We start from the raw sequence: 26,193 nt of genomic DNA, 5'->3' as shown, positions 1-26,193 counted from the left end.
GAGCTGGAGGTCAGGATGCCATTTAAAAGATGGAACAGCAGAAAAATAAATGAAAAGCTGCTGAAGAAGCTTCATTTGTAAATCTCCTTTTTCCCCTTAAAACCAAACTGCATTTTCAACAGTAATCTAGGAATCTGTAGGCATGTGTAGATCACCTCTAAGTGCTACCACATTTAGACTTCAAAGTAAATATTGAGCACAAAACTTCCTGAAGTGCTCTGTAGATTTCTAAGTGACTGAGAAATGACTAAAGTATTACTGGAAAAATAAAAAGTGGAATGAGAAAAATGTGGTACAAGTTCATAATATTCTCTTTCACTCTTGGAAAAGAATTTTTCTATTGAGAAGCAAAATTCATAAGCCACGATGCTGTTTTATTTTTTGAAGCACACCACATAGTAACCACAATGAGTTAAGTCAAACACATCCAGGCTGCTCAGAAGGTTACTTTAAGTACTACCAGCAGAGTTATGCACGTGTTTTATTTCCTCAGGACTTACTCTTTGCTTTTCCATCACCTGCAAAAAGCACGACAGCTTAATAATATCTTAATAGACTTCGCAGAGAACATTGAACCACAAACTGTTTGGTCTTACATAATATAATATTGTCCATTAAATGACAAGGAAATCTGACTTGTTGCTATAAAAAACCCCATTTTTTGGCTTTTGCTGTGAAGAAATGGTAATTCACATACATGCTTCCAAGCACGTTTGCAGAAAGTGTTTCAAATAAGAGGTGCTACGGGATGTTCAAGTCAGAAATTGTTTTTTATGAGAAATATCTTACAGTTATTTCATGTTTTCTTGTTTAAATTGGGATACAGCAATTATCTTGGTAGCAGGCTGCCATCAATAACAGTAGCAAAATTAATAAAAATATTTGCTTAAAAGCACACTTTATTTTTCATTCACTGAACCGTAAATAACAGATACTGATAAAGTTGCAGATGATTGCTTAGTTATTGTCAGAGATGTAACCCTAACAATTAGCAATGTGTACAGCTAAAAAAAAAGATAAATACTAATATAATCTCTAATTGATGTAACTGAAGCACAAACAAACTGCACAAAATATGGAAAATACTTGCTTATCATGGCAAAACATTTAACTAGACTTGAAAAGTGCCTTCAATATAACAAACTCTATTAGATCTTATTAGTAGAGGGAAGTGAGATTATTCAGATCAGACAAAAAGGCTCCATGGCTAAACCAGCTTTTGCAACACTTGTGGCTATTAGACATAGCAGAGAAACCTGCCTTAATTTCAGTTAACCTTTTAAAGCGTAACTCTGTGGGAACAACTTTGCATTATCATCACTGTTGCTAAATAAGAAATTTCTTGAACACAAAAGATTGAGAATGCTAGCAGAACTTACTGTGAGCTATGGTACCATTTTGATCTTACGGGATAAAAATACATTAAATGAGAAAAAACCCCCAAAACAACTGAACAACGCTGCATATAGGTGACTGATTTAAATATCCTTATCAGGCACTCACAAAAAAAAGAACTATAACATACAAACATAACTATTTCCTCTATAGCTGTTTCCCTAAGGATGCATTTCTATTTTTATTTCACATGAATGCTCAGGGACTTCGGAGAAAATCTGTATTTTATAAGCCCGCATAGTTCCCATCTCAGAAATGCATAAACTTTGAGAGAAAGAAGTTTCACTAGCAAGGCACAAAATGATCAAGCCCATAGATCCTTAACAATCTACTTTTTTTAATGCAACTTTTTTGCTCCTCCTCAACAAAAACTAGTATCTGTAACATACTTCCACTATTCATAAAGCTTTTGTTCTAATTATTCAAGGTTTTCTGAGCACTCTGCAAGGATTTACATTGGATACAGCCCCTTTGAGTAGCAAATAATGTTAAAATGCTTTTGTGGGAAAACCAGCATTCATTCTCAAAGGTATTTGGTGAACACAGGCTATAAACTTGACACTTCTTCACTGAACTCCTTTCCTATTACACTTTGAAGTTGAAAACAAATAAAGTTGATCAAGGTTCCAACATGTATTCTTTGGTGGGCACGTTTATTTTACTCTAGGGGTAACGGCACTGTCAGTTTGATGTGGCTTAGTCATCCTACTTACACCCACTAATTTTCAAGGGACTTCTTAATATACAAGATTCAAAAACCAGTCTGACAGCATATGCATCAACTCTAATTTTTCCAGAGATCTCCTTGCCTTCAAGCTACCCAGGCCGATTAAGCAAGCACGATTGTCTTTGAGTAATGAAGAGTGTTACCTTTCTTAAGACAGAATTGAAGAAGTACTTCCAACTCTGAAGACAACTAAAACACTCTATGTTCAATGTTCATCAGAAGCCAGAATGTTCCATGTAGCCATCGTACAAATGCAATAAGGTTGGTTGCTACCACTGCCATGCTAAAACATGCTTTAACTTACAAAGAGGTTGATCAGCCACTTACTTACCATCAAAATATATAGCGTGACTGAGTTTAAGACGAAATGTTGCTACAAGGTTTAGTAGCAACCACAAATGCCTAGAAGGTGGAATTGCTTCCTTTCAAACCCAGTAGTAAGCCAACTTTTAAGTAAGCTGCAGGATAATCAACTGAAAAGGTCTAATCACATAAAGAAGCCACATAAAAGTTAACATGAAACTTTGATTTACTGATATGATACTGATGGATAAAGGACACAAAGAGCTCAGCCCACGCTGTAAGATCACACCTGAAATCTGACAAACATGACACGGAGACTAAGCCATGCCCCATCTTGGACGGGTAAATACTGTTATTCATCACACCAGTAAGTGCTGTATCACTGGCTAAAAAGACAGGATTTTTGTTTTTGGAAAGTGAGTACAAACTGAAAGGTGATTTAGTATTTTGAAATTTTTGTGCTAATTCTATTACTTGGTCAGGGAACAAGAGACAATATCTCAAAGTTCACAACCAGTGCTCTCGAGGGCTGCTTCCTCTCAACCAGTCATCTAGAAATAAATATAGGTCTGCACTTTCTCTGGATGCACTACACAAACCATGGTGAATGCTCTTGAAGCTCAGGTTCATAGTCTATTATGCATAATGCAAGCTAACAATTTTTCATGTGTATTTTCTTTAGCCTGTAGAAACGCAAGGGAACACACTTTTACAACTTTCCTTAACAATGACAAACGCAACTATGCTTAAAGATTTCACTACCGACTGCGGGTAAAACACTGACTTGAATTTATCATTACAAGACAAGAATATAATTTCAAACAGCTCCTTTACTTGCTGATCATCACCCATTTTATGTAGTGCCATGAAAAGACTAGCAAAGTCAACAGAAGACATCAAGAGAAAAATACTTTTACAAGTCTTTGGGCAACAGGAAATAGCAGCTGTGTGGCAGAATTCTTCACAGAAACTGAACTTGTTGCTTATTCTTATTATAGCCAAATTTCAGTTCTGACAGCTACGCCACACCATATGTTTATACCAGCAGAAAGCAGTAGCCCTTGAAATAAGTCAGAACACAAATCTTTCACCATCCTATAGACAGTAAAATACAGTGCCTCAAAACTGTAAAATGGATTAAGGTCCAAATCTCTATTTTGATTTTTTTGGCACCTTTAATTCGGTAATTCATCAACTTCACATACAGCTTTACATTCATGTAACACTGTCCTAAGAGCAGGCAACATACAAATAATTGCCTTTAAAACCAAGATACACGTTACAAAAAATGGTTTTACAAGCTTGGTGGAAAAGGTCAAAAATTAGCATATGGATTTTGATCAGGAAAAAGAGATTCTATAATATAACAAAGTATACTAGCTTTGAGTTACTCCTGCATTAAATAGTTTAAAAAAATTTCACTCACACATTGGACTGACAAATTTTGTTAAAATTTGATCTTTATATTCATCCTTTTTTCATTCCACAAATCCAGAAAGTTTACTTGCAATATTAGTCTAATTTCTAAAAAAAATTACTATTAACATTTGTTGGCAATTGCAAAAATAATTTGCTGCTTTAGCAAAATTCCTTTTCCTCTTGTCCATGCTCAAGCATGTATAAGCATGTATTCTCATACACAGTTTACGTTCTCAAACTGATCAATTTTGTACAAGACAGACATGGATCTCATGTTCTTTTCTGAAAGAGATCTTACCCTTCCAGTCACAGCAATGATCCAGTGGATCCTTTAAGCAGTAGGAGAGTACAGTATATGTTTTCCTTCTTCAGTCAAAATTTTATCCTGTCAAAGACATATGAAGCACCAACAGGTAATAGAATTTGTTTCTTATCAGGGTTTCAAAAAATTCTCTAAATATAGTAGATTCTCATCATACAAGCCGACAAAACCAAAAGGACCTCACGGTTCCATGGAGTTTGCCTATAGCCAAAGTAAGCGAAACAAACATCTTTCACTGGTTTTAAGCATCTTCCAAACAGTCCAAGTTCTTTTGCTGGTTTTTCTTTCTATTTCTTGTCTGAGTCTTTCAGGAAGAAACTGGAAGTTTTCTAAATGAATTTATATACACTATACACAGTGTTTCTGTAATTCAAATATTATGTCTTGTTACAATGGCCTGTTACTATCCTTAACAAAACAATTTGCCTATCTGTAGTTCACATATGAGCAGCCCTAAGAAGGTAAGAGACCATCCCCCAGACATTCCCTTTGGTCCATGGAAGACAGGTCAAGCATCTTCCATTAAAACATTGTTATTAACAAGAATCTTCCATACATGTTTTTTCTTATACTAAATTACCCACCAAGGTCAATTAAAAAGCACTGCTTTAAAGACTTAAATTTAACATACTCTAGAACCTGTACCTACCTTATATCCAAGAATATTAACTCCCCAAAACAATAATGTGCATTCTTTCTAACCCAAATTTAGAATGCACATATTCAAACTCACAAGGCTGATTACCTCAAATACATATCCTAATCATCTTATCCAATAATAAAATACCACAGAAGAAAGTTTGCCAAAATAAAAATGGGAATATTTATTATCTTTTCTACTAAAGCAATGCAGATCTTTTGAGATTATACATCAGTCTTTGCAAATGTTTCTACAGCTAAATTCATACTTTCCAATTCTGTAAAAAAATTAGACACATACTTCATAAAAACAAAGACAAGGGTATGTCACTGAACAATTGAAGAGTATTATAATCGTTAGTAGGGATGAGCAAAGAAAGCTCATGCTTATACTTAAACTCTGGCATTTGTATCATTATCATATACTCAAGTGGGACAAAATGGGTACATTTTCCTTGCACATTCTTAGGTCCACTTCCCAAGCTTTTAAAAATCAGATAGACTGTTAAATACTGAATTTGACCAAGAGAACCGAAACATTACTTAGCAGTACAACATGCACAAGATGCAGGGGAAGGAAGAAATTTAGACCCGTGCATACAGTACAAGACAAACTGTCACAATTGTCAAACGTGCGCTGGACAAAATTTAAAGTTTATGAAAAGTTTTATTTGTTGTCATGAAAATAATTTCAGAAGCACATAATTGTATGTATTTTGCACAGTCATCTTCACTTGGCCTCCTGAACTTTCTTGGCATTCTGTTTTTCTTTTGCCTAGAAAACAGAGGAAGATGATGTTAAGCTCTAAAACAAAGATCATCTTTTTGGAGCTCTGAATGACTACTCATCACATTTTTGAACATTCAACAAAATAGGCTGTAGAAAGAGACATTTTAAATGTAGATTTAGACCCTTCAGAAGTATCCTACTACTATTTTACCAGGTTAATATATAAAACCTTTTAAGAATACATATAGGCTTAAATATGTAATACGAACGAAACTATAAGATTAGGTCATTTACATAGGGGAAAAGGAGAGGTGGAAAAAAGTACTGTATTTCAAACATGATTTAACCTTTGTTTTTCATACCTCCACATTCATTTCATTTAATATAGAAATAACTCTTCCCAATGAAGACATTTTATGTCACAAGAAAACGCTGCATTCAGATATACCGACTATCACAAATTAAACTCTGAAACAAGATCTGTGGTTTTTAGATCCTTCAAAAGAGCAGAGGGAAACCCCCCCCCCAACAGTTCCTACAAGATATTTGCAAACAGATTCTCATATAACTTGTATCAATTGATAGATAATTCAAATTGACAGGGAACTAGCATTTTTCTTCCTTATGAATTTAGTGAAAAAAGATTAGGCTAGAAGAGGGGACAATTCAGATGCAATACTAGCCATCTTTCTGTCAAAATATTTTTTCATTCTGAACCAGACTGCTGCTTGTTACCACTTAGTATTGAACAGAACTGGATCGAATTCAGTGATTTAGAATTAAGATCTGTTATCATCAGCTGCTCAGGTCCACTGGAAGTTTACTTGTAAAAGAAGCTGGATGGTGTTATAAATAACTCTTATTAACATTAAACTGGATTAAAACTCCACAAGTTACCCAAAGAAGGAAAAAGATTAAAACCTCTTTTTTTTTCTCCTTATAATAATAGAGATCCTTTGCAGCGTGAGTTCAAAATTAGGGATACTCTTTATGGCAAATGAGTACATATGTAAGCCAGCACTGATCTTATTACAATTCAAGTCCTTGACTAGCCATACAGTTTAATAACCTTGGCAGAGTGACAGACATACTTTAATAAACCTTAAGAGTAAATCAATGTTAATAGCTAGACACATTAAAAAGGGGAAAACAATGAGCCAGTAGATCAGTATAAGAACAGAAAAAATGAAGAGAATAAATTTCAAGCTACGTTAATTACCAGGACCTTTGTGCAAAGGTTGCCATCTAGTGTTGAGAGCTGGATAAATCGACAAAACCGAGTATTAAAGAGTCCAGGTTGGCAAAAGGATCAATCTTATATATACACATCTCTGTGTGTATATGCATTTAAATAATCTTCGGTTCAAAAAGGGATATCAGGATAGTATGAGGGAGCTCTAGCACATACTAACTGGAGCTAATATCACAAATTTAACAGGACATTTAATTTGCTGTGTAGAAAAGCCCAACATCATGTGTCTCTTGTATTGTACCATCTTATGCCCTGTAATGTGATTGTTTAGCTGATCTTGAATTGCTTCTTCCTATATCACAAGTAAAAAAATTTGTTTAGGTTATCAAAGGGGACAATTCCTCCATTGGACTTGTGCCTCTGGAGACCTGCAAGGGACTATTAGGTAAACTAGCGATATATCTGAATGTAGCTGTTTAAACAAACCAACCCATGCCGTTTGTGCTTCTACAATATTTGTCTGCATTTTCAATTTTAAGTAAAAGGTATAAGGAATTATAGTAATGTTTCTTAAGTCAGCTAGGAAATACTTACTTTTTCTACTAATGGTATTAACTGCTGGTGCTCTGCTAGAGTCTTTAATAATTCCATGATGAAAGGCAGGTAGTTATGTTTTCTTCTAATATTTTCAATCTAAAAATAAATTAAAAGCATTAACAGAATTATTATATGGCTAAATGGGAATTTTTCCCCATCCCCGTCATTCCCCCCCCCCCCCCCCCAATAACTGGAGTGTGGTTTGTTTTTTTTTTTAATTTAGGCAGATAAAAATAAAGTCGAAGCAATAAAATTCTGAGCACACATTGAGAAAGTACATGTCTGGTGAATTTAAAGCTTAAGACAAATTCTCCTCACAGTCTTTTGTCACACTAGCTGAAAAAACCTCAATGATTAAGTAGGTTATATGGTTTAGCTACTGCTGACAAGTATTGTTATCTAGCCTACTTCAACTTAAATCGCAGTTTGACCATGCGTAGCTGTGGTCTCAGCCTAGACTTAAGGCTTAAACATTTCTGTAACATCAAAGCGTAACTGTTATTGTTATACTGAACACTTTGCAGCTTGTACAGTGGTTCAATCTTTCAGAAAGGCAGAAGACTGACTGTTTTTTTTAATTGAGAAGAATGACCTCCATAGACCCCAAGTAGGTATCCTAGCATTAAAAAAAAAAAAAGTGGACTTCTAAGCAGTTTCCACAATATTTGCACACAGTTAGGAGTTTTAAGGTGTTTTGCCTGCCGTTTCATTTGTTTGCTTACTCTCTTGCTTGGTAAAGGACATGCTTTGGTTTGGGTTTTTGTTTTTTGGTATAGTTTCTTGAATCGCATCCTACGCTGTGGAATAGAATGTAGCGACGCTGCTTTAGAGATAGGTAACTAACACTTTACAACTTCACACATATACTGTAGAAATATATTTGAATTTATCATTATAATTATTCAAGTCTTGGTCTGTACCTTGTAGAAACTAGTGAAAACACTTCTTTCATTTTTAATGAAAAACCACAAAATCTAATGAAAACATTTCCTTAATTTCTTTATCCTGTGATATATTCAACTTTTATTTTAATACTTATTTTTAATCTAGTGTGGTGGTTTAACCTAGCTAGACGTTAGGTGTCCACCAAGCCACTCTATCACTTACCTCCTCAGCAGGACAGGGAGGGAAGAAAGTAAGATGGAAAAAAAACCCACCCCAAACTCATGGGTCAAGATAAAGGCAATTTAATACAGCAAAAGCAAAAGGCCGCACGCAGAAGCAAAGCAAAAGATTATTCTCTACTTCCCATCAGCAGGTGATGCCTGGCCACCACTTCCCAGGCAGCGGGGCTTCAGTATGCATAGCAGTTGCTCCGGAAGACAAATGTAAACACGAATGCCCCTAGTTCCTCCCCCTCTCTCTCAGCTTCTTATTGCTGAGCAGACATCATACAGTATGGAATATCCCTTTGGTCAGTTTGGGTCAGCTGTCCTGGCCACGTCCCCTCCCAGCTTCTTGTGCACCCCCACCCTACTGCTGAGGAGGGGGGAGAAATGTTGGGAGAGCGTGCCTTGGTGCTGTGCCAGCGCTGCTCAGTAGTAGCCGAAACACTGGTGTGTTATCAACACCTTGCTGGCTACCAATACACAGCACAGCACCATGGGGGCTGCTGTGGGGAGGATTAACTCCATCTTGGCCAGACCCAATACAATCACCACCCCTTATTCCATACCATTTGCATCATGATCAAGTCCCTCATACTTTAATACACACACACGCCTATGTATACATCTATATATATATAACCATTCCATTGTATACTTCCTATACCCCTCAAAAATAGGTTAAGGGATTAAAAAAAACCAAACCAACCACCAAACTATTTGGTAACCCAACTTTTTTCCCCTCAAAACACTCTTTTAAAATTATTAGGGAACTATCAAAAAAAGTTGCAAGTGATGGTCTTGGACAAACTTTCCCATACCTCATTTTCCTAAATACCGCTTGTCATTATAAAGAATGATATGCTTTCAGTACAGAGACATGAAGTACTTATTTACGAAAAAAGCAGAACATGCCAATTGTGCCTTCACTGCTTCCCACACAGGGAAAGACAGCAAGTAAACTATAACAAAAGAACAATTAAAGTACCCTAAGAGAGCTTCTTCACTAAAAGCTATGCAAGTACCTATATGTCAGATTAGAAGATGTATGTACAAACATAGAATGACTCTACACGTGAAGTTCACAGAATCTCTTGATTAGCCTTTGTTATTGACTGATGCATAAACATTCTCCGTAACTGATAATGAAAGCTGAGCATTCATATAAGCTCTTTACAAAAAAAAAAGTTATGACTAACACATCAATGTCCTTCTAGTAAAAACAAACAAACAAATCCTACTTAGAGGCCACTGTTACATACAGTAGCATAATTAGCAACTCCAGCAAGAAAAGGCTGATCAGCCTTCTGGTCACACAGAGCAATTGCTTTGCAGGAGTTCTGGAATTCACTGTGCTTCAAAAAATATTTTAAAGTGAGAAAGATATGAAGAAGCAGCAAAACAAAGGGAGCTACAGAGACCGTTACAAACTGACTTGCAAGCCTTACGCTACAAGGAAACAAACTGGTAATTTACCTGCAATTCAGGAACAGAACATGAGTTTACATAACATCATCTTTCTAGTACCCATCCAATTCCTTCAGATCAATTGCAACTGCCTGCCATACATATAAAAGCTAGCTTTTTCCTACAATTTTTCCAACAATTTAATCAGAAAAGCAAAGGTTACATACCTTATATCTTTTTAATTTTTGGTTCTCTTCTTCAATTAACATCTGGTATTTTGCGACTTCTGACTGTATAGAACTTAACATATTACTACTTTGATCTGTATCCATAGGCTCCTCCTTCCACAAAACAGAAAATGTTAAATAGATGACAATACCGCACTTCTTTTTAAATTAAAGCACGTCTGGTCTTTATAGTATTTCTATCACAGAAAGACTCAGTTTTGCTTACAAACTTACAGGAACTCTACACATTTCTGCAGCTAGTTATAAGCACGTTAGCACATTAGCTCCATTATCACAGCAAATTAGTCAAGACAGCATCACAATGATGTCATCATACCGTACCAAGTGCTCAGATTAGCTCACCCAGAACTAACCAGAGCTGCATCAGTGCATCCACACAGCACTGCACTGTGCTGGACAGACATGTAGTAACCCTTCCCTCTTCTTTTTAGTGATACTCCATTCAGAGCAAGGGAAGAAGGAGGTGAGTAATAAAGCAAAGACACAGAACTATTATCAGAGAACTACTCCAGTAACTTAAATACAATAGCCTACCTCTGCAAGCTGCTGCTGTAATTCTGCAATCCTCTGCTCATAGATCATCTTTCTGTCAGATACAATAGCCATCAAGTTAAATCTTATCTCACCTTCACTGTATCTAAATGAGGAACAACAACAAAAAAAAAACACTTTTCAAAATTAATCTTTAACATGACAACTCACAATCTTCCTCCATGATTTCCTTCATTATAAGGGAATACCTCTGGGGACACACACACACACAACTCCCCAAAAAAACTCAAACAAACACCAAACAGATCTATTAAATTAAGTTGTGCTACAGATCCAATCCTGCCATGAAATAAAATCAGACCTCAGATGAGCACTATCCAATACACAACTCATAACAGGCTCTCCCAAAATATTCCTGTCTGTGGTCACAAGAATTAAGTATTTGAAACTGTAAAAAAAAAAACAAAAACAAAACCACAAAAAACCCAAAACACAAACACAACAGAAAACATGATATAGTTGACAATATTTGCACAAGACTGTTGCACAGTTTCTACTTTCTTGTTACTGTTGCTTGTTAGAAAATGTCGGAGATGTCTTCACACAATGTGAAGAGTACATTCAACAATTAGACTAGCAGGCCTTTCAGAATTTAAATTCTCCAAATGGGATTCAGCAGTAATGCTTCACTTATCAAAAAAGTCTTCAAGTAAAAGACTTGGAAAATTATTTTCTAAAAATGGCATAAAATCAACTCTGCTTCTAACACATTTGGGGCTGCAGTTTGGTGTCAGAACTGAGAAGTAGAACTTCCATAGTATGTTTTTCTAGCTTAAATTTCTAAAACAAGCCACATACATAAGGAAAACTTGTTTTCTGTAAATACCAGCTGTATAGGTATAGTTATTATCTGGTACTTCTAATTATAAGCACATAGCCAAACTCTATCCATGGTAACAGCACTCAGTTTTAACTCACGAAGACTCACAGCTGTCTAACAGAGTCAATCTTGCTCTTCCTTTTTCAGAGTACTAGCAGGATCTCACTTCACTACACACATCTGCTTTGATTAATCATACAGGAACACAGTGTATTTGAGACTTAACTATCATCACATTTGGCTCATGTTTGGCAATAAGTTCTGAAATCACACAGTGATATGTGCATAAAAACAATGCATAAGCGTCATTCCTTAGAAATTCAGTTGAAAGCCTTTAACTGAAGAAAATTAAGAATAAGGAATTTTTACACATATATAAAGTGCTATATTTTAAAAGCATCATGACCATTTACTTTTGTATACGTTTCTCTATGACAGGTCGTACAGCACTTATCCAGTCATCTTGATTGCATGCACCTAGTAAAAACACAAAGAAAGAAATAAAATTAATCTTCTTTGCAAAATTTATTGCAAAATTAAGATTTTTATAATTCAGGCTTACGAACCTACTTCAGAGTGACAAGTTTTTCCTTGGCAACTGCAGTCTCAAATTACTCAGGTGATTTTTTATAGGAGGTGGAAGACACACTCTTTACTAACAATATTTAAAGTACTGGCCAAAGCAATGGAGTAAACCTAAATTTTAAGGCCATAAGCATCTAATGTTTATTTTGTTGATAACAAGAAACAATGAGGGGAGAGGGGAAACATTATGTAAGATTTTTATGACACAAGAAATTAGTTGGTATGACAACATAAAAGTAGACAGCAAAAGAAAAAAGTATGAATAGCTACAGCTGTTTCATTTAGACAAAATAAAAAGTTAATACTATGTAGATGTTAAAAAGTCACACATCGAAAAGATATATGATAGATAACTTGATTTTAAGGTAAATGAGAATAACTAAAGGTAATTTTCTAAGTTGATAATGTCTCTAACAATTTCAAGACCTTAAAGGAAATGAAAAGGCTCATGATCTTGTGACCATAAAAGTTATGTAACTGGTAGGTCTGCAGACTGTATAGTCTCTCTAGGTAGACTAAAGATGAGATTTAGCAGCAAGCCATTACTCAGCCTTGAAATAAATACAACCGTCAAGAAAATTGGAAAAACACTCTGGAAATGGAGCGTGGAACTTTTTGAGATACCAGACTCAAAAGATAGCACAGACATGTGATAGGCACTGTAGAGCTTTTCAATACACAAGCTGGCACACACGCTGCAAGTTAAGATTACAAGACACAAAACAGGAATAAGTCTTACAGAGACTAAAAGTACGCTAAAGGTACCTATTCTCTTTGAAACCATTGGGAAAATACTTGCTATCTAAGAAAGAGGGCACTGTGCAAACGTCAGCCGCACGATGTATAAAAAGTGTATGGGGTCAGCTGTATATGTGATCCCACAGAAGAAAAAAAAAGATAAAATCAAGGGATAGTTTATAATCAACCTGGAAAAAAAAAAATAGCTTTGAAAACATAACATGGGTCATGTGTGACAATACCACAAAAGGAAGACGTGGGGAAAAACAATCAGCAAAAGTAGTTGCACATATTTGGTAAGGAAAGCCAAAAAATTACATGGTTTTATGCAGTTTCTTTAGAGATGGCTCAGAACAACAATGTATTTCCTCAGGTAAGGAAAGCAAACATCCACAAGACACGGGGTATGTAATCTCTTCTCTTGCAACAAAACTATTAAGGTATTAGAAGCCCACTGGATTGCATGGCCTGTTCATTTGATTACTGAATGAAAGGAGAAATAATCAGAAACCTGGAGGAAGCATAAGAAAATTGCATTTCCAAGACAACAAAAATAAAACACTATAAATGATTGCAAAGGAGTACGAGGCTGAATTAAGAAAACATTAAAGATATACTTTATTTCAATAAATAACTTGGTTTGATCCTATAACATACAACCAATTTACTGCAATAAGCTATTGTTAAAATTAATTATAGTCAGAAAAAAAAATAAAAATTACCTAAATCAATTGGTCCTTCCCTTAAGCCATCTAGTTCATATAGCCGTCCATTAACAGGAACATAGCTTACAAAGTGAAATGCATCTTCTTCTTTTGCCGAAGACTTTGCATCGAATTCAAACATCTGTTGTCTGCAAAGAAAATTTAAAACAATCTGAGATGAAAGAGAATTTGCTTAAATTCTGCCTAGATTTAAAACATGTGTTACCTGGCAAAACTGTTGTGAACTTGCCGAATCACTTCTGAGTTGCTTAGTGCCAAACCTTTCATCTGAAAGTAAGTACCAAAATTAAACTGTAAGTTGATGTAGATGCAACACTGTAATACTTAAAATACAGAAAATAGTAGGCACTTACCGCAGCGTCAAAACTTTGTGAAAATTCTTTAAATTCTGACAAAGTCTCTCCTAGATGGATATCCTGATGAGCACAATTTAATAGCACACTTACTATGGCTTGAGTAGCACAAGCATTATTTATTACCTAGAAAAAAATGCAAATGTTGAGAATTTGTTCAGTACTGCCTCCCACCTCCCTAAAGCAATTAATAAAGGACATAAAAGAAACACAGAAACTCTGATCTTAGTGGAATGACAAAGCGCTATTCAAAGCAAGCTGCGTAAATTATGTTGTTATATAAATTTTCTTAAAAAAGTCAAGTCTCCCAAAGAGCGTGTCCTTCAAATCATCAGAATTCCTACCAAGAGTAGGAGCTCAAAAAAATAATCATTTGGGGCAATAAAGCACATTATGAAACCTAGAATTTTTATTTAAAGATTGTGTTGGACAAAACATTTCATATATCCTAGGGATAAACTAATAAAGTTTATAAGTGTTCCAAGATACAAAGATTTTTTTTTAAAAATTGTTTGCTGAATAATAAGCCATAAAAAATTTTAAATTTCTCACTTGTTCTCAATTTACAATATACCTACCCTTTTCAACATTTTAAGTTACTAGTTTGTATGACACTGTTCCTTAGACTTATGTTAAATATTCCATTTTTAGAAAATATAAACACAACACATTACAGCCACGTCTTTGATGTTGCTTAGTAACAGCTAAACTAAAATACAGTAATTCAAGGAAGTGAGACAGAGACTACAAGGATTATTAAACATAATCTGAGACTGAATTAAAAGCACAGCAATCATATGGTATACGGCCATACAACAAAGACTTCATATTAGCAGTTTTTTCCTCAGTGAGCTATAGGCTAGGAAAAATAATGTACCTTCAGTCTATGACACTATTTTGCAATTGAAAATGCTACTTAAACCTTAGGACTGGGAGAGAGGATGTTGATTTTGTGTTTAAAAAATGAAAATTAGTTCAAGGCTGTGACTGTGAAACCACTTCCAACAAGAAAGGAGGGGGAAAAAAAAGAAAGAAAAAATAACCAACCTGTTTTACAAACAAAGCTAGTCCCTAACAAAGGAAAACCTACTATGTTAACACTATATGTCACATCACATATTCATTTTCTATACTTCTGGGTATTCTCAGTTCAGATTATGGCTGTATAGTGCAAGTGATAAAAGTACTACAGCACTTCTTAATTTAATAAAAATACAATCTAGTTGACTTAAATGGTAATCAAGGGAATCACATACCCACGCAGTACAGATTACAGCAACTGAAACTCCAACAAACTGCAGGAATGCAAGCTAAAGGCTACAGTTCACACAATTACAAAATAAAGGACATGGAAGGAAAAAAATCCATCAACGGCAGTGAAATAATTAATGGCAGCAGAAAAATTAAAAGCCACAGACTACTAGAATGACATAATTTGAGAAAATTAATACTACAACATAGGAAAAGGAACCAAGAACTAAAGATTCTCTGAGATATGACTAGGGAATAGCATTAGAGACAGTTGTGAAAGTAGTACTGGGATGAAAGCAGGAAGATCCTAAGTGGATTACAGTGGGCTAACCTGAAGCAGTGATTACAAATATTGTAATTAAGCTGAGAGAGAAAGAAGGTAGACACCCCTGCGGTGAAAAACTATTAGAACGGTGCTATTAAAATGGAAGGATGCTATAACAAACTGCGCTTGTTAAATGATAACTAATACAGGACATTATAGGGAGAGACAGCACTATGAGGTAACTATTCTTACTGAAAAATCAAGATGGAACAATCAGTTGCTCTGGCAGATGCCTAACATGACAATGGCTTCAAAAAAGGGAAGGTAAATTCAGATAGAGAGGGTTGAAGCCTAGAGGCAAGATCAACACAGAAACTGTGTTGGACAAGCTGGATAACAGCAAAAATAGGAGGAAAAATTAAACTCAGCAGGGAACTTCTGGTCTCAGATATTTGCCTTCCAGCCTAAATATATTTTTATATTCCAACTACAGTACAAGAGTCATCTGTCTTCTGCAGCAGAAGCAGATCCTAGACTAGTGGCTCCCAGCTGTTGAAATGGAAATATATTATAGAACTACAAAAACTCTTCAGAAAGTAAGAGGCAGGAGGTAAGGAAAAGGCAGCAAGAATAGCCCTGTAGCAGAGAAATAGAAGAAAGTGCAGATGATAGGCATAAAAGCAGTGTGTTCAAGGATCTAGATGACACGAGAGAAGTACTAAAACAGGAGGAGGAGGTACTTTTAGCTAATGTAGCTCATGGGCAGGGTGAATAGCACAGAGCAAGGAGGTGGTGATTGCAATACCAAGTGTAGACAAGTGCAAGGTTTATTTGTCACACGAGCACAGCATCCTATCAATGCACACAGCCAGTCCAGCACTGCTATACACACAAACTAATGAGTCATTCTAGAAGGAAATTGGTCAGGGTACCCATCTATCCTAATTTCCAATCTGTCTTTGTTACTTAAGGTGTCTCAGCATTGGCAGAAAACATTTTCTGCCTTTAGATAGCATGACAACAGGTGTCCCAGAAAGAATTTTTTTTTCCTTATTATTTTGACTTGGGGAAACATAAGAGGATTTTCTGGTTTTGTCCAGAAATCCCAACGTTTGCCTGTATATTTCTGTCCAGGAAGTCCTGGTGAGATATTTGATTGATCAATATTCAAGACTCCAACTTAAAGCAGACACCCATACTTGAAAGATTTTGCTAGTCAATCCAAAAGGTGCATTTAATAATACTTGAAAGAAAATAATAATAATATATACAGATATATATGCATATTAGTGAAATGATCTTAAAAAACCTGAGAAAATTGCCTTATCACCAAGTAAAGCTTAGCTTAAAACAAAGGAACCACCTCAACAGGCTGCTGTCATACCCTTCAATTAAGATGCATAATTTCATAAGCGTGACCCTTCCCTAAGGATTCAATCCAAGTTTCTGGATCAACTTAAGGCTGAAGCACTTTTAAGTCCTTAACTCATGTCCTCTATCTGATGGATTATATATTTTGTTTTTCAAAAAGCTGCGGAAGACCCTGTGTTCTAATTGGTAGTATAACCAGCAAATCTCTGGGGTTCACTTATTAACCATCCCAATGTTACAGAACAGTTGGCTTTACAAAGCTCAATATGAAAAATTCAGCATTAGCACAAAGTTCTGAAACTTAGTCTTGTTTAAAAACCCTATCTAATTTTATTTATTTTTACTCCTTTGGAATAAAGATACAATCTTCCTATAGTTATAGGAAAATCTCTTTGACTTTGATTAGATGCATTGCAAGTTCATTTTACTACTTATAAGGTTATCTGTTATCCCAAGTTTAGCTGTAACGTGGTCTATCTGAATGTTACCACACCTGAAAAGTCAAAAATTTTGAGTTTGAAATCAACTGAAGCATTGGAAATGTTACAAAAATACATACAATATGCTTTCATTAGTGGTACAAAGATAATTAACAGCCAATGTTTTGTTATTAATAGTATCATTTAGAAGATCCTCCTTCTGAAGGTATACAGATTTTATGCCCAATTAATGAAGTTAACATTTTATTATCACAACTGTAATGTTCTATCATCACAACACAGCATAAAATAAATACATGGCACAAAACAAAGGCATGATACCAATACTTCAGTAACAAAATCTGAAGAGGTTATTAAACTAAAAAATAGCACATAAGGCTGCAACAATGGCATTCTTTTGTCAAGAGACACTTCCACTTCTGCAGTGATCAGCACAGAACGCAGCTATTCAATACAGTGCTGAAGATAGCTGAATACATTGAGTGGTACAATTGTGTAGCCACTGTATGTAAAAATAAGAGCAAGGGCCTACTTAAGCAACACAGAAATCAGGAAATTCAGAGTTAAGGCTGAAATTGTATCCTTAACTCACCTCATTGTGCCTAGGTATCCTAGCTCAAAGGGTATGTAAGATCATCCAGAGTTCTGTGGCCTCAAATAGAGGACCAAATCATACCTAGGCATAACAGGGAGGCCAAATTTAACATGAGTGCACATAAAAGTGACCATTAAAAAAATCCTTTAATATGCATGCATATTAGACAGACTTTAAAATTCAACCCCCCCAACATACTCACGATTTAATTTCAAACAAGATCTAGTTGTCATTTGGAATTCAACTACTACATCGTTATGAAAGTGGATATGAGTAAAATGTGAACATGCACAAGCTTCTTATCAAAATTATGTGTTTCCTAACACAACTTTAAAGAAGGTTTGCTAGACACAGTTTGAAAGCTGGAGCCTTTTACAGCTACCTAAAGTTTCCCCCCCACCCCCAAATGAAATAATTTTTAAGACGGAACATTTAAATTAAATTTAACCAGAAACTGAGCCACACTGTAATAGCATCATTTATTTCCCATACTAAATTGTTATTACATACTAACAGTTACTTAGTCTTGCTCATACAAGATTCAGAATGACATTTTAAAACTTCTCTGCAATAAAATGGATTGTACTAAATCCCTTTAAATGTATGGGAAGGGAAATAGAGTCAAAGGCTTCTTGAAATTTTTAAGGCTCCAGTGTCATGTCAATTTTGAAGACACAGATCAAAAGACCAATAATCTTAAATGTCATGAAAATTTTGCTAACCCAGAACACAAATCTATTTATTCTGGGGTTCCAGCCTACAAATGAATATATGGCTATTTTACTCATCACTTTTGTAATTAAAAAAGTCTTAACATCTGAAAAAATTCTTAAAAGATAATAAAACCCCATCCTCAAAGCCACCATAAAATTGGACTTAAAACATGCACAGAGAAAATAAAAAAAAGGTACACAAGCCCAGTTGCACGATAGCTGGCAGGAGTTGCTATTTTACAGTAGAAATACTTAATATTAATGCTTGTCTTCCCTTGTGCTCCTGAGTGACTTGGAAGGATTCAGACTGCAGTTTCAAGAAATGCAATAACCTCAGCACTACTATAAAGAAACTCCTGTTCTCTCTCACTTACCTTTTAACAGCTTTGGCCTGTACGGACTCACTGAACAAATACATCTCATAATGTGGCAGGAGACTGGCCCAGAAAATATGCACAATCTACCGAAAACTGCTGGCTGATGAGCTGCACCGGCTCGGGGAAGTTCAATGAGCAGCTGAGCCATTGCAAGAGAGGAACAGAACTATGAAGTCGAAAGGAGACAGGTTGGGAGGACCATGACACTGCTCTTATCATCAGATCAGCCATTTGTGTGAGAAAACACTAACGATCCTCAAAACATAGCTTGTCAAGTTGGATCTAAGGGTAACTTCCTCCAACGTGAAAGTCACCAGAGCCAAACTGGTATTCCAAATCTCCCCAAAATATCAAAAGCAGTTTCTTTCATTTATCTGTTGACTTTTAATTTTCACTTCTTTGTGACTATTTCACCAGTTGCTCGGTCACAATCCCTCAGTCCAGGCAAAACTGACCTGACATGAAACACAAGCATATATACGTCTACAAGAAATGTTTTGGTTTTGCTAAACCACTGCACTTGACCAACAGACAACACTAAACCATGAGAAAGTATTCTAATTTTAAACTCCTTGCAAGTTCCTTTTGATACATATATTCCACGCCATCAAGTGGCCTAACTAGGTACTATTATTTTATAACAGTGAACCCTTCTAGAAATTGCTTTCCATGCTGAAATTAACGAATTCTTAAGAATCACTCCCAGCACACCCCTCCTTAAAGCAGATGGAGGGGGAAGATTAGAAAGTTCCTACAACTCCACAAAGAGGTTCCAGGCTTAAGAAAACAGTAAAATGTGAATGCTTCAAAGAAAGCTAAGGAAGATTTTTTACTGTTAGTCTTCAATTTTCTCATGTTTTTGTTAGCAAGTCTAGCATTATCCAAATTTTCTGATGTACATTCTGCAATCCCAAAGTAAAGCTCAAAGTTCCTCTTCACTACTTGTTTTTAAACACAGTGTCATGCTTCAAAAAGGAAAATGGAGAGGGAAAAAGCAAGCAGCACAAAATAAGTGGAACGAGCAGACAAATGTTGTGAAACTTTTCGGTGTCCACAAGAAAAGCAGTTCTGAGAGAACTGAATCTACTCACAGGAAACAAGAAAGATGAAATCCCTTGAATGTGGGTAAATCTGCCATCATCTTCAAAAAATCTCTCTTGATTCCCACCAGAGTAATTTCTTCCTCCCAGGTAACTACAACCCTTTGGGAGTTATGTCAAGGATTTTCCCTGAGGTTCTTTGCATCAAGGCTATTCTGTAGCCACAGCATACCAATCACTAAAAGTGTGTTTGATTAGGTAGAAATCACAAACTAAACCAGTGCCTACCAGACCTGCCAATCTATAAAGACACTGTGGCAAACTACTGCTGATCATTGTATTCTAAGAATGGTGGACACTGCTTGGCAGGACTCAAGAGCTGCAGCAGAGGAAGAATAAAGAAAATTGTATTAAAAGAGACCAAGGAATAAAGTCATCCACAATAGAATGAAAGAGTAAGGTGATTATAAAAGAAACAAATTAAAGATAATATCTGCACAACAGAAGCACATGTACAGAGTAGCCAGGAGAACTATAGATACATCTAATGTTTCCATTGTTTGCCATATTTCTATACTTTTAGCTAGAAGCATGTGGAGACTTCTTTATATCTTGAAATTTACATACAAAACACTTTTCTGTTTGTGAAAAACAAAACCAAAACCCCCAAACCATAAAACCAAAAACCCAAACCCAACAACTAGTCTGTATGTCAGTCTAAGCCTAATAATTTGCTCTTTGATATGACTACTTTGTAATTAACACATGTGTTGTTACACTTCTTGTTTGGACTGTTACATTTATCACTGTTTGAGAAGCAGGTCTTTAAAGAGAGCTAAAAACACTTATTAAATACTCCTACTTTCATTCTGGTTACTTTCTTTTGCTTTTCTTGCTTGTAAACAATACACACAGCAGCCTGTCAAAGCTAACACAAATTTCAGTACTGCTTGGTATTTAACAAAACACAATGAATTACTTTATCAAATACAATTTTTCCTGTAATTTCTAATTTAAACTCACCTTTCTGATTTAAATACTTAAAAACTTCCATGCCAAATCAGTCTGCAAACTCTTAAAGGAAAGTATAATCCTAGTTATACTGCCCTGGGTCCAAAGCATTTGAGAAACACAAGAAATAAAAACTGGAGCAAAATAAACATTTCTTCCTAGACTTTGTTGAAAGTGGTTTCAAAACAATAATTTTTTCATTCTGCTGAGAATATTTACTAAGTAATTCATTATTACACAGAAGAGTTACTTTAATAGGAGAGGGCTGACGAATAAATAAGAGCTTTACTCTTCCATACCTGATGATATGTTTGCCTGACTTGACAAATCAATCTGATTTGCTTTGTTAATTATCTTTTAATACACAGTTCCTAGTCTCACAGAATTTTTTAAAGTTATTTCACCTTGCAAAATGTTTTTTTGTGTGTTTTTGTTAGTTTACCTTCCAGTATTAAAAGCTATGTTTCATGACGTACGTAAGAAAAATACTGAACTTGCCTTACCTGTTTAGCAAAAAATATTGTATCCAGTCTGGAATCCTGAACAACAGAACCTGCTGGTTCCTCTCCAGGCTGCCACTTGAAGAGGAAAATCAGCCCATGTACTGGCCTAAAAAATAAAAATGATAGGAAAAAAAATAAGTTACCTGTACTGATGAAAAATACTAAAGCCAGAAACCTCTACCATAATTTAACTGTATGCTGGTAGAGTAATTCTGTTAATTATTTCTTCCTAAACATAGGGAACTTGCACTGAAATTTTCAGATGTGGTCTTTTAATTAGGCAGAACACACTTCAGGCTTCTTTCTGTATATGCCAAACAATCCCAGTCTGAATTAGCATTTAGTCAGTAATTTTCATAACTCAGGACTTGTTTTCCTGGTTACTGTAACTTGCACAACACTTTTGAATTTGTTAGCGATAAATAGCTATCAAAACATCTGTCAATCATACACAAGAGCTAGAACTAAAGTTTTGGTAATCCTCTTAGAGATAAATGAAATACTCAAAGAGGAGCTCTTGTGAAACTTCACACTTTGAGTTATCTCTCTGAGAAGTAAGAGAAATTCAGTTTTCTCTCCTACTAAAATTGTGTCTTGCTCTTCAGACTGCATGTCTTGCGTAGTAAACAGCTTTTACTGCACGTTGCACTGTATTTAGTATTCTTCTATAAAACAAAAATTTATTATTAAAGGAAACAATTCTCACAAAATCTACAGCTACAATTAAGCAAAAACTTATTCACTGTATCAACCTGAATTTAAGGTCATCACCACAAAGATGCCACTGTACAGCATGAGAAACTTTTTCTAAGCTCTGACTAGAAGTCTAAGATGTCTTTTTAAACAGTGGGTCCACTGGGGGAATTTGAAAAATACTATGTGTCATTATATTGTTTAACTCTTAGTTTTTAAGTTAAAATATTGTATATGTGCGTGGGAAGGAAGCTGGCCATCACTCAAGACAAGAAGACACACATCTGACAGTACAAGCAAGCAAAGCTGTTACTTTATGAACAAAATAGGTAACATTCTGATGAAGTATCATATGAATTACATAGTGCAGGCAGCAAGCAAACCACTTCTCAAGTAACATTTCTGCCATTCAGGTATCACTTGTCAAATATCTTCAGCCAGACAAAAATTCTACAATTACATCTTCTGAAAGATTAAGATGCATAGGATATCCACACAGGAATAGAGCATGGTCTGGGTTAGATGACATTTTCCTCTTAAAGTCTTGTACGTGAACACGGATAACAACACATCACGGACAAAATGGTAAAAATTAATACTGTCCTATGAAGGCAGAACTGTCCCATATGACATCAGTCACTGTCAGTTAAAAAAAGACTATATGCCTTCACATACACATGGAAGTGGTTCTGCAGGAAAAACGAGTTACAACAGCATGTGAGTAAATTAATTTAAGGCAACAGATGCAATATCACATTATATGAGGAAGAAGGGAGATACAGCTGTGGTGGGTTGACCCTGGCTGAGGGCCAGGTGCCCACCAGAGCCAGTCTATCACTCCCCTCCTTAACTAGACAGGAGAGAAAGTGTAACGAAAAGCTTGTGGGTCAAGATAAGGACAGGGAGAGATTACTCACTAATTATCATCACAAGCAAAACAGACTGAACAGAGAGGGAATTCATCTAATTTATTACTAAGCTAAACAGAGTAGAGGAATGAGAAATAAAACCAAATCTTAAAACACCTCCCTCACCCCTCCCATCTTCCCGGGCTCAACTTCACTCTCAGCTTCAACCTCCGCCCCCCTCAGTGGCACAGGGGGACGGGGACTGGGGGTTACGGTCATCACAAGGTGTTACTGCTGGTTCTTCATCCTCAGGGGGAGGACTCCTCTCATCATTCCCCTGCTCCAACATGGTGTTCCTCTGAGGAGACAGTCCTTCACGAACTTCTTCAATGTTAGTCTCTCCCATGGGCTACAGTCCTTCACGCTGCTCCAACGTGGGCCTCTCCCATGGGGTGCAGACCTTCAGGAGCAAACTGCTCTAGCATGGGGTCCCCCACGGGGTCGCAAATCCTGCCAGCAAACCTGCTCTGGCGTGGGCTCCTCTCTCCACGGGTCCACAGGTCCCTCCAGGAACTTGCTCCAGCGTGGGCTTCCCATGGGCCACAGACTCCTTCAGGTGCCTCCACCTGCTCCAGCATGGTGTCCTCCATGGTCTACAGGTGGAATCGCTACACCCCCTCATCCTCCCTCCATGGGCTGCAGGGGCACAGCCTGCTTCACCATGGTCTTCACCACAGGCTGCAGGTGATCTCTGCTCTGGTGCCTGGAGCACCTCCTGCCCCTCCTTCTGCACTGACCTTGGTGTCTGCAGAGTTTCTTACATCTTCTCACTCCCCTCTCTGGCTGCAAAAGCTCTAACTGTTTTTCTCTTTCTTAAATATGTTATCACAGAGGCGCTGATGGGCTCGGCCTTGACCAGCGGCGGGTCCGTCTTGGAGCCGGCTGGCATTGGCTCTGTCAGACACAGGGGAAGCTTCTAGCGGCTTCTCACAGAAGCCACCCCTGTAGCCCCCCTGCTACCAAAACCTTGCCATGCAAACCCAACACAATAGCAAAGAACAGAAGTTTGTCAAAGACTATAATGCAAGTCAATGACAAAATCATTAGAAATCTATTTTCACATTCTAGCTGCTATTAACATCTCTTTCCAAACCCAGAAAAGCTAAACTAAGTACCAAGGCATTAATAAAAAGTAATTTAATTGCCAGGTACTCAGTACTCAAAATCCTAATGAACTTCTGTGGAAACTGAAGAAAACAAACAAAAGCCACCAAAGAACTAACTGAGTTTAGTACACCTTCCTTCAGCAACTTCAGACAAATGTGAATAAAAACCATACAGATTAGAAAAGTGCCTTACTTCAATTTTTCAAAGTTCTCTGGTTCCAAACTCCATATTTCTTCAACTTGTGCTCCTCTACAACCTGAAACAAGGAAAGATAAGGGTTTTTTTCAACTACTCCATTTAAAAAGGACACAACCAGTAACTAAACACATGAAAGAACTACAGTAACATTTACAACTTGTATGTCCAGGTTATAGAAAAGTCTATTTACAGGCTCTAACGCATCTTCATTAAAAGAACCAAACCAACCAACCAAGGCAGGTGAAGAGAAGTTATTTCAGGAATCTCTCCTGTGTATGGTGATGTTGTCTTTATAACACAGCTGCATTTAAAAAAGAAGCAGAGGAGATTAACATATCTTTGGTCACCTCACATCGTTTGCTCAACTGAAAATAATACTGTCTTTAAAGAGACTGTTAGCTAGTCCAAAGCAGAACATAAAACCTGTATCTCCAGAGAAAGGCCAATGGAACTAGAAGACTGAGAATACTGTAAACAATACACTCAAGCAAAACATTTGCATAAAACAGAGCCCCCAAAAGTTCAAATACTTAGTATGTGGAAGATTAATCTATTAGTTATATAGAAACACAAAAGGAGAGGCATGCCTGGACTTCACTTGTGGCAAAAAGATGCGACAGGAATTATAAATCAATGTTACCTAGCATAAAATCGTTTTACTTCTTTGGCCAAAATCCTGCGTAGATTTATCCGTTGTTATAACCATATAATCACAGTATTGTCAGAGATGTTAAATGCAATTCAACATAAAATTTAATATTCTAAAAGCCAAAGCAGCCCCTTGCAGGCTACCCAGCCTACTGCTAGGCACCACAGCCCAGCGGGGTCACGTCCTCTCTCCTGGAGGCTGTAACCGAGCCAGCAGGCACACGACCCGAGCGCCTATCTAGCCTTACAAACGCTGATATTCTCCCTACGCGACATGTGCTCAGCAAGCTCTCTGGCAGGAGCCTACATGTGCCCTGGGCGACAGGACAGGCTCCGCTGCACAGCCCGCCCTGCGACTGGGCACCCACCGCCCTGAAACCGGGAACACCTGGGCCGCGGCGGGGTAGCCTAAGGCCGCGGCTGGGCCTCAGGGCCCTCGCAGCTCCCCCCAGCCTGCGGCGGACACGGGTGAAATTTGCAAGCTGCAGGGCGAGCACGGCGCTGCAAAGCGGGAAGCGCCAGGCGCTGCCAGCACGGCCCGAGCCCGGGAGAGCCGCAGAGGTCACAAGAGACGCGTTCGTTCCCGCTCGCGGCCGTTTAACCGCCACGCTGCCAGCTCCCATAGGGGCGCGTTTCGCGGCGCTTCTCGCACCTCTGCGGGCTGGCGAGGCGCGCCGGACCCCGGCCCAAGCGTCGCCTCCGCCGTGTCCCACACGTCCCCTTCCTCGCCCGGTCGGGCCGCAGCCACTCCACGGCCGAGCTGAGCCCGCCGGAACCCCGCACCCTTCGCCAGGGAAGCGGGCAGTGCCCCACTAGACGCGGCGGGCGGGCTGGTCTTGCGCCCGCGCGGGAGTAGCCGCAGCCCCGCCAGAACAACCAGCGGGGCCGCGGCCTCAGCCCCACCTGCCCAGCGGCTCGACCCCAGCGCCCGGCCCCGCTCCCCCTTGCCCCTCACCGAAGCCCTTGATAAGCTCCGTGAAGACGCCCGGGTCGCTCTCCATGAGGCACCACTCGCCGGCACTGCTCCCTCCCGACATGGCGGCAGCCCACGCACTCTCCCTCAGACTCGGCGCCGCCGCCGGCCGGTTAAGCTGCGACGCCGAGGCACGCCGCTCCCTTCCCGGCAGGCCCCGCGGCCCACGCCGCGCCTGTCATCTCTATGGCGAGGCGGGGCGGGAGCAGGAAGCGGTGGTGGGAACTGTATCCGGGGCAGCC

General features: G+C 37.7%; 1 protein-coding gene across 4 annotated transcripts; it reads right to left on the bottom strand.

The window, feature by feature from the left end:
- Nucleotides 1-4,965: 4,965 nt before the first annotated feature.
- Nucleotides 4,966-26,180, bottom strand: UCHL5 (ubiquitin C-terminal hydrolase L5). Of its 4 annotated transcripts, none has more exons than XM_075760176.1 (12): nt 25,934-26,180; nt 24,325-24,388; nt 21,425-21,530; nt 13,859-13,984; nt 13,711-13,772; nt 13,503-13,633; nt 11,871-11,934; nt 10,620-10,722; nt 10,065-10,178; nt 7,322-7,420; nt 6,746-6,793; nt 4,966-5,580 (listed from the first exon to the last, which is right to left on the bottom strand). In XM_075760176.1, the coding sequence occupies exons 1-12, from the start codon at nt 26,013-26,015 to the stop codon at nt 5,536-5,538; spliced, it is 1,044 nt and encodes a 347-aa protein (XP_075616291.1). In that variant the 5' UTR covers nt 26,016-26,180; the 3' UTR covers nt 4,966-5,535. The 4 variants fall into 4 exon arrangements, with proteins under 4 accessions (XP_075616291.1, XP_075616293.1, XP_075616292.1 ...); XM_075760178.1 differs by lacking the exons at nt 24,325-24,388; nt 25,934-26,180 and adding exons at nt 17,778-17,861; nt 18,868-19,036; XM_075760177.1 differs by lacking the exon at nt 6,746-6,793.
- Between the last annotated feature and the right edge of the window lie 13 nt (nt 26,181-26,193).

This window comes from Balearica regulorum, chromosome 8 (assembly GCF_011004875.1).
Source record: "Balearica regulorum gibbericeps isolate bBalReg1 chromosome 8, bBalReg1.pri, whole genome shotgun sequence".
Taxonomy (NCBI): domain Eukaryota; kingdom Metazoa; phylum Chordata; class Aves; order Gruiformes; family Gruidae; genus Balearica; species Balearica regulorum.
This window is presented reverse-complemented; position numbering and strand designations above follow the sequence as displayed.